The 15,907-nt window shown below is 35.9% G+C and overlaps 1 protein-coding gene across 2 annotated transcripts in view; it reads right to left on the minus strand.

Moving 5' to 3' along the window:
* Positions 1 to 15,907, minus strand: part of LOC112053215 (dendritic arbor reduction protein 1) — a 93,349-nt gene that overhangs the window by 10,743 nt on the left and 66,699 nt on the right. For both annotated transcript variants that reach the window (XM_052890497.1, XM_024092601.2), the window contains exon 3: positions 377 to 817. In XM_052890497.1, the coding sequence (XP_052746457.1) occupies positions 377 to 817 (441 nt within the window). The remainder of the gene's footprint in view (positions 1 to 376; positions 818 to 15,907) is intronic.

A 15,907-nucleotide genomic window follows, 5' to 3' on the forward strand; every position in this document is an offset into this window, starting at 1 on the left:
CATTTTGATGATATTCATTTCTAAGTGCGCTGTTTAGTTGTCAAAAACTTCGACGAATTAACAACTTTGCTATTTTGTAATATTATATTATGTATAAATGTGAACAGTACATTTATTTTATTATAATCTATTTTAAGTATTTTATTTATATAGCACCTACATGTGTTCATCAGAATTATTACTTTAAATAAATAATTCTTAACAGTTGTACATGCTTACCGACTTAAATCCAGTCCCTCTCGTACTTTCGATGACAATGCTAAAACGTTTGATTAATTCGCAAAATAAAAAAGTACAGTCGCGAGCAAGCGATGGTACCATCTGACGCATATTAAGTAACAGTCGCAATGCGATGTCGATCGGCTTTTAGGATTACCTGCATTGAGTTTCCTGGGCTACCCTGATCAGATCCTGGCGGCGTCAGCGGCGACATGTAGACTAGCCTCGAGGGGGGGTATTTCGAGAAGGAAGTGGCCGGCTGCTGGTGCAGCTGGTGTTGGGGGGGTTGGGGATGAGCATATGTCGGTGGTGCACAGAGTCTCTCCGTCTTGATCTCCAGAGGGCTGAGTAACGGTGTGGCACATTCCTCGAGAAGCACCTCCTCAGCTTCCAGTTTAACGTGGGTGGCTCCGAGTGGGGCGAGCATGTTCGCATTCTCAGGGTCGATGTTCCTGATGGATGAGGCGATGTCCTCCCAGAGGGCGGGGCGGAGGAAGGCATCGTCACGCGAAGTCGTTCCGCCATCGAAAAGGTCCATGTGGGCGGGCGCGAGTGATGCGCCCTCTTGCTTGCACAGCAGTGACTCCAGCTCAGATGTCTGCGGAAACAGAGGTAGGTATTTAATTAATGAGAAAGCTTTAAAGAGTCTGTTATAGCCAGACTTTCGCGATTTTATAAAAGCTTAATAAGTTTGTCTGCTTATTTTCTTGACATAGACATGAAATTCATAAAATATTAAAGAATAATAGGCAGATAGAGGAACAGGAACATGACAGAGAAGCAGCCATTCCAAATACAAAGTCTGCCAATCCGCATTGGGCCAGCGTGGTGGACTATTAGCCTAACCCCTCTCATTCTAAGAGTAGACTCGAGCTCAGCAGTGAGCCGAATAGGGGTTAATAATGAATGAAAATACAAATGTGCATAATTTTTCGCACAATAATATCATTTTGCTTTCATAGGTACATTCAGGTGTCACCTAATGTGTACAATGAAAATCTCATTCAAATTCAAATATGAATACATGATCGTTGTGATTCATTCCAAGAAATTCTCCGAGAAATTTATTATGCAAATCCATTGATCACTAAGACCAATCCCAAGAGGCAGTCTAAACGGACAACTTCGGCTTTTAAGTAAGATCCCGATGCAGAGATTGTTAACAAAGATATTGTTCTGATTGGAAATCTGTCGTAAGTCTTCGAGAACTGTAAACTTCATTAGGATTATCTGCTTACTTATATTCGTATTTATTCATAATATAAATTCATAATAGAATTTTACTTAAATAACACACAGACATATTTAATAATAATATTTAAGTGAAATTTTTACTATAATTCCACGAAAATATTATTATAAAAAAATAAAAAGGCAACCAATATTTTACTGTCAAGTCTCAAAAGAACAAAAAAAAAATAATTAAAAAAACTTTAGTCTCGAGATTTTCGTATTTGTATGCACCTCCAACTTTTGTGTGCATTTTAAGAGATTAAATATCATATGTCTCAAACAGTGAAGGAAAAACATCGTGAGGAAACCTGCATACCAAAGAATTTTCTTAATTCTTTGCGTATGTGAATTTGCGAATCCGCATTGGGCCGGCGTGGTAGACTATTGGCCTAACCCCTCTCATTCTGAGAGGAGACTGGAGCTCAGCAGTGAGCCGTATGGGTTGATAATGATGATGATGATGAATAATTAGATGTAATTACTTAGATGATGATGATGATGAATAATTAGATGTAAATAATTAGATGTAAGTCTTCAATTTCTTTCTTAAATCTAAAAAATACATATGTTTAAAATTAGAACTGTGGACCAACATGGTTTTAGTTAGCAACAGGATAAGATGTTTGGGTAAATGTAATGAAAAGATAAGATAAGAGGACTTGGTATGTCCTGTTTCCAATATATCTTGTACATGGGTCTGAGATAGTATGAGATCCGGCATATGAAATGTATACCCTCATCTGTTATTTTGTTTGGGATAAGAAATAAATGATAGGTTAATTGTAGCTAGGCACATTTTTCATACAACATTTATTTAAGCATGAATGGCAACTTAACTCAGTTAGGTAAATTAAGTATAAAATAAATTTTCATTTGAAATATTAGACGACTAAATCACTAATGAGGGTATATAAAAAATCGATCGATCCCACAGTTGCAGTGTGAAGACAGGTAAACTTTACATTTTACATTTTTTGGGTGTATTCTTTTGATTAGTGTACAATTTTTTAAATTAATCAACGAGGGAAGTAGTAGATTTAAAAAATTTAATAAAAAAACCACAATTTAACTATTTACTCGCAATTTAATTAGGCAACCTGTTTGCAATATGTCAATGTGAATATTTTCTATCATTTATTTCTTATCCCGAAAGTAACAGATGAGGGCATACATTTCTTATGCCGGATCTCATACTATAACTATTAGCATACAATAGAGAGCTCAGCGTGCCCACGTAGCGACGCAGGTGACGCGCTTTACGCATTGACTTTATAAACTACTATCTTCGAATATTAGATCACTTCAAAATTTTATATATGCAGCAATGTACGATCTATTTGCATAAAACATAACAAAGGAATATACATCTGCGCCGATGTTGTATAAAATTATACGAAACGTCAAAACGTAGGACGAGACGTTTCGTTTTCTGAGAGATTTTTGAATTAATTTAGATAATATTTGATTTTAAAAAAACCTAGTACAACCATTATCATACTCTGATCCTACAAAGTAATACCTTCAAGTACTAGACAGTTTTCAAATGCGAATGTCAGTTTCCTTAAAGTCAAACTTTAAATTCTTTATATTTTTTACTAATTAATTTTAAGCAATATAATTATTTTTGTTATACGTAACTATAAAAAGTTATGATCTTACACTTTAGAAATTACACTTTTTTCATTTGAGAATTTAGTTCCATTCTATATTGCATAATCTTCTTCAAATACATTGAAGTATCAGTACTCCCCGTAAGCAAAGTATCGTAAAACAGCGTTAAATTTGAAACGATTATTGAGCAAATATCAAGATCAACCTGCTCCGGTGCAGCTGAGATCGGTAACCCTTTGCGCGGAACCTCCTTCGTACAGTGTCGCAAGCGAGCCGGACCGCGCAAATTCCTTCTTTGACCTTTGCGGATCGAAACGATTGCACCACAGTCTCCTCCACCACGACTAGACGAGCTTAGGCAATTGCGCCACAGATTAGATGTGTTACAGATCGCCCAGGGCGTTTGTAACGCCTGCTTTATACGCAACTACACTTCTTGTATTATTTGATAGTTTATTTTACATCTGCTGTGCCGTGATTTACCTTTGTAGTTCGCGTTCTCATGAGAATACGGTGATAAAATTTAGCCACTGATACTCACAAATATTGTGACATTTTATTGGAGAATGAATTTTCAAAATCGGCTTAGAAGATCTAGAGTTTACCCCCTACAACCTCTCTAACTTGCAAACTTTACCTCTTTATAATATTATATTACGAATAGTGCAGATTATGAGTTTAGGTAATTGCGCCATAGATTAGATGTGTTACAGATCGCCCAGGGCGTTTGTAACGCCTGTTTTATAGGTAACAACACTTTTTGTATTATTTGATTGTTTATTTACATCTACTGTGCCGTGATTTACCTTTGTAGTTCCCGTTCTTATTCGTATAAAAATACGGGGATAAAATATATGGCACTCTAAATTAGCGCCACAGAATAGATATAATACAGATAGTCCCGAATGCTTTATTTGGTTGTTTATTTTCTATATAAAAGTTGTTTACTTGTTAAGTCTTCACGTTTTGCTACTCAACATAGTCAAAGTCACAGTTAAAGACAAAATCACTTTATTCGATTCGCCACCAACTTTTATTAATTTTGGATCATAATGTTACATATTTACATAATTATAAAAAAAAGTAATATTACCTACTTCATGTCTCAATAGATAACAAAAAAGGTAAGCAAGCAAAGAAGCAGGCAATAGCGAGCGAGGAGGTCAGGTCAGTACACTTCTCAAAAAGTCTGCTGAAAATACAAAATTGTTACTTGGTGAAAGTTGAAATTAAATACAGCAGTTTTAGAATTACTGCGCTGTACACAGAACAGGCAACGCTAAAAGCTAACGCTTTTCGCGTGCTGTATAACTTACAGACCTAAGTCTACTGTGTCTGTACTAAGTCTACTCTGGTGTATAATAGTATATATTAAAAAGTGGTACAAAGGTAAGTATGAAATTTATCTTTCGGGTATCGAAGAATCAAAACTTTACAATGAAAAACAGATACGTATATACTCGTAAAAATAAGTTGCTTTAATTTTAATTTTTTTTCTTGACGGACGTAGATATTCGAACTTAGTTATTCTGAATACTCTAGCTGTATCTATTTCGTGTTATATACAAATTCAACGCAAATTTTTAAATTATATAATATTGTCAATAATGTAGCATAAAGTTGCTCGAGTTGTTCTCGCTAAAACTCTCATAATCTCATACAAATGCTCACGATACGACTTTACAGGTAATACGACTTTACGCTACCTGATCCTATTATTTTTATTATTTACTATAAATATGCGGGGATCTATCAAATAATAATAGTTAATCGATAATAATTGATAAATAATCAAAGTGGTAAGAATTACAATAATTTTCCAGTTATTCATTACAAATTTATTCAGTTAAAACAAATCATCGGAACAGTCGACGTTCAACATTGCTTCGTAATGAATAAATAATACTAACCAATTGAATTAGCTTCATTTACTTTTTTTTTGTAGGCAATTTAAATTTACATTGAAAAGATAAAGTATGTCAGACGGATAATAATCTACGTGGAATTAAGTTATGCATTGCTAACTCCCTAAAGTATAGGTAATTGATTAACAAAATATTTTAATTGTAATAATTAGTAGTTCTTCACAGTACTATGCACCTTGCGCTGGTTTCATGAAAAGAATTTATTATTCCCGTCTTAGTAGGTAGAAACTTTAGTATTTCAATGTTTGTGATTGTGAAATGTATGGTCGTTGATTATTATTATTGTCTAGTTCAATAAAACCTAAACTGTACGCAGTACTGCTTCTGCTTTTGTTTCCTTAAATCTTATTTTTATTGAGTTATGGTATTTTCAAAAACGCCAACCAAAGACTAGCGACTCTCTAGCAGCCTAATCTCGTGCTAAATGTGCTAACCAGTGAGCACGATTAGCACAGATATGGACAGGTAATGGCGAGGGCAGAGAAAAAAGAGATGAGGAAAAGATATAGATGATTGGTACGAAGAAATGGTAAATTTCCGTGCTGATTTCAAAGTCAAGAAGAGTTCGTTTTGGTCCGTGTAAATCAGACGCCCTGTCAATTAGCCGAACCCCACCCGCATTGTTTTCGTTTCGGTCAAAATACGACAAGAAAATATAGCCTAGACTCTGCGCCACGAAAGAAGTTCCACGGCTAAAACCTGAACTAAAATGGACAGCGCCTTACACAAATGATACTAAGAACGCCATTACCAAATGACTATGAGCGCCATTAAGACATTAGCGCCACTTCTACGGGACTTGTTTCGTGGCGCGAAGTCTATGTGATGAATGTAGGAATGTAGGATTTGTGAAAGAATTTTTCAAAACGGTCCAGTAGTTTCGATGTAATTCAAACACAAAATCATGTAATCTTTCCTCTTTATAATATTAGTATAGACAATTGCTAGCTAACAAAATTTAGCTACGAGTTACAACATTACTGATAGTGGCGTGGTTGCACTTGCGTGTATATTTTTTGTAGTTGCTATATGTATATGTATTTACGTATATCCGCATTGATTCAATATTTATTGTTTCGATGTTTTCTAATCGTTGCAAACAGTGCTATTAGCAGTGTTGCCTAACCTTTCCAATCTGATCGCCCCTCAGTTTTAGCTTTAGAAAACTGATTTCATCCCATTTTTGTTATTTTACCATACCGTACCATATATGTATATACCATATATATAGTTTACTAAGCTTTAAAAAATAAAACATTTTTGTAATGTTTTCTAAAAGTTATTCGTACGATATCGTATATAATATTTTCATCCCTTCAATATACAAGTGTCCCATTCAATCCCATTATTCTTACTTACCGCAAATTATATGTACTTGTGAATATACAAGGAATGCGTACACTGTATATGTTATGAAGTTGTGACAAAATACTGAATTAATAAAGCTAAATCAAGTTTAGTGTTATAGTAATTTTGTGTAGTATTAACGTTGAATATAGCCAATAGCATTCGGTCCTCGCGGTTGTCGGATTACCAGTTCACACGAAACTATTTGCATTAGAATACGATAAAGTAAATCCTTGGGTTAAGGTAATAAATGATTAGCTGTAATATATACATTGTATTACATCTAATCACTAAAGCCAATTGTAATAATATTGAAAAAAGGCTTTCTAAATAAAATGTACGATATTCAACGTAAAGCGTCGATTTATAATAATTTACCAGCTCTGGGTCTCGGCTTCGCCGAGAACTTTAGTTGGTACATATTTGGATTAGTGGATAGCAACAGTGATATAGTACTGTAACTAAAGTGTACTCTACTTATTATAGTCTATTTTCTAATAATACAAACACATTAGTGTATGTCCACAATGAGGTTACGCGGACCCCGACCTCTTGCTATTTCTATTGCTAAAGCGTTAGCATTATCGTTTTCCATGTCCTGTGGTCTCTCACACTATTGGTCGCTTGAGTGATAATAACCTGGTTGACGTATTACAAATGTTTATAAACAACGCAACAATGTGCCGATACTAATTTGACGCCTCTCTACATCGTCCAATAGAAACGATAAGATTGTGTGGCGGTATGCTTTATTTACTATCGATGTGTAGGTATTTATATAATATATGTATAACATATTATATAGTAGATAAAACGTGCAATTTTATCATCTCTTAAAATATTTGTGAATAACATAAAGCTGATATTGAAATTTATATAATTTTTTTATTGAAAAATAATACAATAGATAAACTTTAGCTAACTTGTATAGCTTACATATCATTTTTATAGCTTATATAAAATGTGAATAGTTACTTAAGTAAGTGATACTTTACTCTTAATAGCTTTATAAATTATGCGCACGGGGAATGATATCAAACTGGCTGCATTTCCACGTTTGACAGTCAGAGGATACTTTTTTTTAATAATAATTATAATGATTATTATTACTATTAAACTGTATTAGTACACAAATAGGGGCCGAAACCTCCTTGAAGGTATATAATTACCCGTGTTAGAAGGCCTCGCTCTTCTATAACAGAGGTATTAAAATTAACGTTTTTTCTTAACAATTACTCAAAGCTATCACAAAATTCTTATCCTTGAAATGAACCAGCCTGTATGTCATCGAGAAATTTAGCTAGTCAAATTATTATTATAATATTTTTTCTTCTAATAAACACAACATGGGCCACTTTGTGAAACTAAAAAATAAAAGTAATACTCCACATTAATTGATATTAGTTTCTTATACTCTCATTATAATCAGTCTAGTACCAGTATATAGCTTTAGATAGATCAGCAAGAGCAGGCATTACTAAAGGAAAGAGAAAATTGCTTTCATATATTGCGGGGTATCACGCAAGCCACCGGCGTCGTGATTGGTGAGCAAACGTAGAAATATCTACGGAAACTTGGAAAGCTTTTTGTTCACGATAAACGTTTTATGGACAATTCATTCTTATCCGCCTTATAAAAATACTAGCGGACGCCTCGAGGTTTTACTCGCGTTGTTCCCGTTCTGGGAAGTGAATGTTCTGGGTACAATATGGGAATAAAATATAACTTATTTTACTCGATTGTAAAGAAGCTTTCTTTTGATGAATTATTTTTAAAAATCGGTTTAGTGGTTTAGCTGTGAAAGCGTAACAAAAAAGAACTCACTTTTGCATCCATACTTCTATTTTAATATTAAAAATGCGAACGGTTTCACGGTTATAAAGCTGAAGAGATTTTGATTTTGATTAATCTTAATATACAGGTAAATTGGACTTTTGAGCAGAACAGTTACTAATGGGAAATTCCTATTCTAATAAATTCGTAATAACTCCTCAGATTATAGCTTGGCAACTTCCTTCGTAATACTCCCGATGATCAAAGCGGGCCGGGGTGCGGGTAGCGATGAATGAAAAACCCATTTTTTTCTCTTTATTTTTTATACCAACAGACGTACAAATATTACAATGATTAAACATAAATGCACAACGATAAAATGCAAATCCATTTAAAGGTAAAAAAATATGAATGTTTTTCAACCACCACATACCACAAGCGTTAGTTTTTATCGTTATCTGTTCTGTGGTAAATACAAGGGTTTGTATAATTTTATATTAATTATTACATACACAAGAGCATGTAAAACACTAGAGCATTTGGCCTCTACAAGCTATAAATCGAGAAGCATTAAGGAATTAACGAAACATGTGTGACCTATAATAATAGACAAAAGGTCAAAACATCAAATGACACATGTCAAACTGGTAAAATACTCGATAATGGTAGCCGTCCACATATCCGCATCGTAAGTATCGGACGCTTCAATAGCTCAACGGTGAAACGGTCGGACTAATCTCCGAAGGGTGGTGGTTTGTTTCCCCCCGCTGGTCTTCCCGTACTATTTAAGTGCGTACGGGAAAGACTGTATTAAGACTAGGTGTGGCTAGCCCTTAAACAGTCTTTCCCGACTAGTTGAAGGGGAATGGGAATATTTATAAAGAAAAAAGAGATGACAAATATTCTTTAAAAAAAGAAAAAATCTAAAAAACATTATATGTTTTTTTTATTCTTTACAAGTTAGTGTATCTTTTTTTACTTTACTTTACAATCTCACCTGATGATAAGTGATGATGCAATCTAACATGGAATCAGGCTAACTTGTTAGGCGTAGGAAGAAAATCCACACCCATTTCGGTTTCTACACGACATCGTACCGGAACGCTAAATCGCTTGGCGTACACCGGTCGAAGCCTCCCACCAGCCAGATCTGGACCAATTAAGACACTTCAATCGGCCCACCCGGGGATCAACCCCAGGACCTCCGTCTTGTAAAACCACCGCGCATACCACTGAGCCACGGAGGAGGAGGAGGAGTTCGATCCCCGGTTGGACCGATTGAGGTTTATCCTAAGTTGTCCAGGTCTGGCTGGTGGGAGGCTTCGGCCGTCGTTAGTCACCACCCTACAGACGTTCCGCTAAGCGATTTAGCGTTCCGGTCGTGTAGAAACCGAAAGGGATGTAGATTTCATCCTCCTCCTAACAAGTTAGCCCACTTCCATCTTAGATTCCATCATCACTTACCATCAGGTTAGATTGTAGATCAAGGGTTAACTTGTAAAGAAATAAAAAAAAGAGCTTTACAATCCTTATTGCCTCCATCTTTGCGATCACATTCTCAAAAGGAATTAAAGCCACGGTGTCCCGTTATGGCATTGTTTGAGGAGCACGTCGCGTTGACTCGTGCCGACGCTCTATTTCCATAACTCAACCGGACACCCACGCTAACTCATTCTTCAGCATACATCACCGACATTATCTAGATTTGTAAATAAATAAACCCTAAAACAAGGGCATAGAGTTCATTTTGTTGATTGAGAAAAATTGTACCCGTCATACGTACGACGAGGGAGGTATTCGCATAATTCCCTGTTTTTATCCGACTGAGGCAAGGAAGGGTTCTAGCAGTCTATGCATTGGCGTGCATTGGTTTTTATGTAATAATTATACAAATTTGAATACGGATCTATAGAAGAATAAGGGTATGCCTACCCAAACTATAGCCAAACCCAGGCTGCTATTAAGATATTTCTTTTTTTGTTGGCCTGACCCGAGAGTCGTACCCAGCTCATTCCCCGTAGCCTAACCAGCTTACCACATGACCAGTGAGGCAGTTTAAATAGATATGTTACTCGTATTCAGTTCATGACGATAATAATCACTGACCGATTGAAGATGTAATGATGCCGCCCTTGATTTTTTTTAACTTTAAACTACAAACTTATCTAGAACTAAGTACGATTGTGTACTTAGTTCTAGATAAGTTTGTAAAATGGTGGTAAACAAAAGAAATCAACATTGGTTGAGTTTGTTATGGCCTTTTCTCGGGCCAAAGCGCGTTTGGAACCCTAGTAACTTTAATTTTAAGGTTTTGACTTTACTTACCACCATTAAATCATGACATTTTTAACTAAGCCTTACTAAACTTTTTTTTTTTTAATTTTTGACGTTGTAAACTTGACATAACCGAATTATAATAATGAATCTGAATAAGTAATTACTATAATGTGGCTGCGGTGGTCCTAAAGTATTGTAATAGCAATAAAATTTTACAGTCAAAAAGTATACAGTGCGGGGTACTACGGCGGCGAGGCAGGGCGGTTGGGCGGGCGGCGATCGATATGAAACGCCGCCCACAAGCAGTAGTGGGGCTACGACCACACCGCATATAAATAAGCAAACTGTAACACGGGTGTATGTACAATTTTAACCGTGATATTTCTATTAAATAAATGTTACTATTGAGAGATAATACAATAAGGAACTTAAGCTAAGTTATCCTAATATCTATACAAATCATGCCCACGTGGAATGGTGGCAAGAATACTGTCTGCATTTCCGTGCTGGACAGTCAGGCAGATCCTTTGCGTAGAAAAAGAGCCAGCCCTTCTGTCACCAGTGAAGGACGCGGATTTTTTGGTAGTTCGACTCCATGGCCCAATGGTCTCAACGGCAAAAGGAACAAATATATAACTCTCAGTCAGAGAGGCGTACTTGTGCCATTTACCGGTTTCTTGCAATTTTACCACGGCTAGTTGCTTCGAACGGTGACAGAAGGGCTGGCTCAGTTTTTGCGCAAAGTATCAGTCTGGCTGTCCAGTGCTTCAACATTATCATATGTATTCGGCACACTGCTGAGCTTGAGTCTTCTCTCAAATAGAGAGGAGTTAGGCCAATAGTCCGCCACGCGGGCCCAATGCGGATCGGCAGACTTCACACACGCAGAGAATTAAGAAAATTCTCTAGTATGCAGGTTTCCTCAAGATATTTTTCTTTCACCGTTTTGAGACACGTGATATTTAATTTATTAAAATGCACACAACTCAAAAATGGTGGAGGTGCATGCCTTGGACCGGATTCGAACCTACGCCCTCCGGAATCGGAGGCAGAGGTAATCCACTGGGCTATCACGGCTCTCAACTTTACAGAATGCAGGGACATAATATGACGGTTATAGGTTACTTTTTGTCGCGGAAATAAAATCAAAAGTGTGTGAAATAGATAGGGGATGATAGTTTACATTGAATTTTACGTGCGCTTATCCTTATCTTATTATTTTTATTAAATCTTAGAAAAGATTTTCCAATTTGTTAAACACCGAAATTACAAAATGCACTTACCGATGCTAACAAAAATTTTTGAATTTGTATAAATAAGTGTTCCATGGTGATTGATTTACTGCGACTATTTTTATATAGAAAAAATTTTAAGTATTCACTACGACGTTCATTAATTGTTCAAAAAGTTTTAGTTAAAAAAGTCAAATAAGTTACAAAAATTGTTTTTTTTTTCTATCAACACGATTTCACCATTCAGTGCGAAGACTGAAAATGAAAATGGAATAGGTTCACCTTATTATACGCAGACCATGTTATGCATTCATGGAATATTCTTTGTGTTGTGACCGTCTGTCTATTTTGCCGTATTGTAACTATACATACTAAATTTATGAGGGCCGTAATCGGTTTTCAAAACTTTTCAACATGTTCGCATAGTTCTCTCAAGGTCCATTATCCGATGCAAATCGTGTTTATATCCAAGAACGATACATATTTATCAGAATAAATCTCCAAAGATATACATAAATGAATTCTGGATTTGTAGTTTACTGTTACACAGAGTCACCCGTAACAATAATGTGAAAGATTAAAAGGAAGGAAAATAAAAAATAAAATAGCTTAATGAAGCGGAATGCAAACATGTCAAAGTAATAAAATAATTTCCACGTGGAGTCCCACGGCGCCGCTAAATAAAGGAGCATTGGCTATGTAATTTGAGTACTGTTTGCTTTTCCCATAATTTTTTGGTAAACGACGTAGGGTGGCGAGAAAATATTGTGCTTCATAAAATAAACTGAAACTTACAATATTCACATATAGGTATATGCTTATATTGAGATTGATATCAGAAAAAGCTTTTAAGCGCACTTTTTCTAATAGTTTGCTATATTTTTTGGTTTTACCTGAACTGAAAAAGTAATATATAATTAAGTGGAATACTTATAATTTCGAGTATTGTAGTTGTATTGTTGTTTTGAGTTTATCATGAACGTGTGTATACTAAATTCCTGTATGAAAATGTAAATGGTTTACGGTAGGTAAGTATCAATTCAACCTCTATATCAATTCAAAGTATATTTTTTTTGCTTGAAGGTCAGACGAGATTTCATATATTCCTAGGTCAGGCCTAGGATTAATATGTGAAGAGTGTGTCATAGGCTATATTTTATTCACGTATTCTCAAACGAATGGGAACGGGTTCCAAGGTCCAGGAATTGTGACCCCGCACTAAAAGGCGCAGTGTTAATGGACCAGGTAGACTGACATTAAGCGAGTCGCAGGGAGTCGCTGGATTCAGAGGGCTCAGGATCGTGGCGTTAGAAAGTCTACAAAGAGCCTAAGTCCTGCAGTTGACGTTTATCTTCTGATAATATGATAATGATGATGACTCTAAAACTGCAAAAGGCAAATTGTTAAAGGCAATGGTTTTCTAATATGATAAGATAAAATGTTTGTTTCGTCAACAATTAAAATAAAAAATAACTATCATTTACAACGCTTTTATAATTTAGTAAGGCTCACGTATAACTTGAATATAAAGTTTTTACGTTCACATTTTCTTATAGTGTATCTACAATCTACATATATACAACCAAGTTTACAAGTATATAGAAGATACTAAAACTGAAGAAGTATATATTATATTATATGGTCTAAGATGCGGCATTAGAGCATTAGACATATATAACCTTATCTGTTACTTATTAGTGATAAAAACTAAATGATAATATTTGCAGTAACACCTTGCAAATAGGTTGCCTAGTTAAATTGCGGCCAAAGATATTTTTCTTACAAAATCTACGAAATCATGTACTAGATCAAAGACAACCTAATACAGTTAAATTAAGCCTAAAATGAGCTTTAACATGACATATTAGACGATAGATTATCTGGCAACCCCACAGTGGCAGTGTAAAAGCTTTCAACCTTTACTTTCAGTTACCGTTTTAATTCTTTTGAGTATATTCTGTCAAATAATGTATGTTTTTAAATTAACTAATGAGGTAATTAGGTAATGGGCTAATGACGTTGGGGTCTCAAATTGCTGGAATGGCGACCCCGCATTAGTAAGCGCAGTGTTGGCCGACCCCCCACCAGGTGGACTGACGACATCAAGCTAGTCGCAGGGATTCGCTGGATGCAGGTGGCTCAGTATCGTGATGTTTGGAAATCCCTACGAAAGGCCTATTTCCAGTGGACGTCCATCGGCTGATATGATGATGATGAATGAGGTAGAATTAATAAAAAAAATAAATAGCATACTCTTCGGCCGCAATTTAATTAGGCAACCTGTGTGTTAAAAATATTTTCTATCATTTATTTCTTATCACAAATAAATAACAGATGAGGGTATATTTATACTTTTGCCGGATCTCTTACTAATAGCACCTGTCGTGTCACACAGAGTGCCTAGTGGCAGTTTGATACTGTTACCGTCACGTAACGTAAACGCGAATTTCTAAGGAATTGAAACAGCGCCATCTAGTGGTACTACTGCACAACTGTTTCAATTCCATATAAAACTTGCGAAAACGTCAACGTGATAGTAACAGTATGAAAATATTGAAAACTCCCACTAGGCACACAGTTCATGGAATGTACTAGTGCTCCCAACGCGTCAGTTAGATCACAAAGCACGCCTCCAATTACGACACAATATTCCATTCGATTCCACATGCTAGAAACCTTTACATCTACTTTATGAACATTATCGCTAAATCATCTAGAGTAGCACCTGTTATCGAGTGCTTTACTAGTTTGACATGTGTCGTTTGATGTTTTTGACCTTTTGTCTACTAATATAGGTCACACATGTTTCGTTAAGTCCTTTATGCTTCTCGATTTATGGTTTGTAGAGGCCAAAAGCTCAAATATTTTACAGCTGGCTGTATTTTATACAATGGAATTTATATAAAATTATACATGCCATTGAATTTACTTTAATGTGAAGGTAACAAAAGGTTTTAGGTATTCTACAATATAATAAGAAATTCATCAGAAGTAAATGACTTTATTGCTTAATTACGTATTACATGTGAATGATAGATTTCATCATCACTTACCATCAGGTGAGATTGTAGTCAAGGGCTAACTTGTAAAAGAATAAAAAAAAATTATTTGTCTAGTTATGCCCCATAAAACTATAGCGCATTCAAAGCCACCAAAGTCCGTACTTACCGATAGTAGAAGCATAGGCTGGCAAACTTCATACAATGAAGTAGGTAGAGTATATCAACTTCATACATCACAGTCAGTCCATTAAGTAGATACTTCCATCGCAAGTGTTAGAAGATTTATACACTAGTGTTTGTTATCTTTTATTTCTTGCAGAGTTCTCAACCGATACAAGCAGTGGTACGTTTCTCTTTGATAACGCTTAAGTGGACTTTCACATATTTCAGCCGATTTCCACACAATCTTTTGTGAACGTTGATCTTGGCGGTTAGTATAGAAAAAAAAATAATAAAAGAACATAAGTTTATTAATTTTTAGTGTCACAAACAGGACCTCCTATCTTCGATACTATATGACAGTCTGTGACACCAAAAAGAAAGGGTTTACAGCTCAGCATTAGCCGTTCATTGCAAAAAACCAATTCCCAAAATATCTTAAACAACTCAATGGAGGCTGGACTTATCACCAAGAGGTCGTGATTTGGTCCTCGCCCGCTGGGTTATTGTCGTACCTACTCCTAACTCAACCTTTTCCGACTAATTGGAGAGGAATGACCAACATTCCCTTTAATGGCCATTAATATATAAAAGAAGTGTCAAATACTCTTTTGTAAAAAAATATGATGTATTATTAAAACGAGTACGAGTATCGTAGAAGAAAGAAGTTGGGGTCCCAAAGTGCAGGAATGGCGACCCCGCACTACTAAGCGCAGTGTTGGTCGACTCCCCACCAGGTGGACTGACGACATCAAGCGAGTCGCAGGGATTCGCTGGATGCAGGTGGCTCAGTATCGTAATGTTTGAAAGCCCATACAAAAGGCCTATATCCTGCAGTGGACGACCATCGGCTGATATGATGATGATGATGATAGTAGAAGATCCGAATTAGAAGCGACCTTCACCCATCTAATACAACTTAACAGCTACAATGTCCTACAAATTGAGTGGTACATTATCTCGTTCCGACGCTCAGAAATTTTCATTACATGGTAACCCAGTTAGCTACTAGAATCAAGAAGTGTGTGTGTGTGTGTGTGTGTGTGTAGATTTTACTCTGGATTAGCACATAGGCTACTTTCCATCCCGGAGAAATCCATTGTTACCGCGGGATTTGTGAAAAACAGAA

This window comes from Bicyclus anynana, chromosome Z, assembly GCF_947172395.1.
Source record: "Bicyclus anynana chromosome Z, ilBicAnyn1.1, whole genome shotgun sequence".
Classification (NCBI taxonomy): domain Eukaryota; kingdom Metazoa; phylum Arthropoda; class Insecta; order Lepidoptera; family Nymphalidae; genus Bicyclus; species Bicyclus anynana.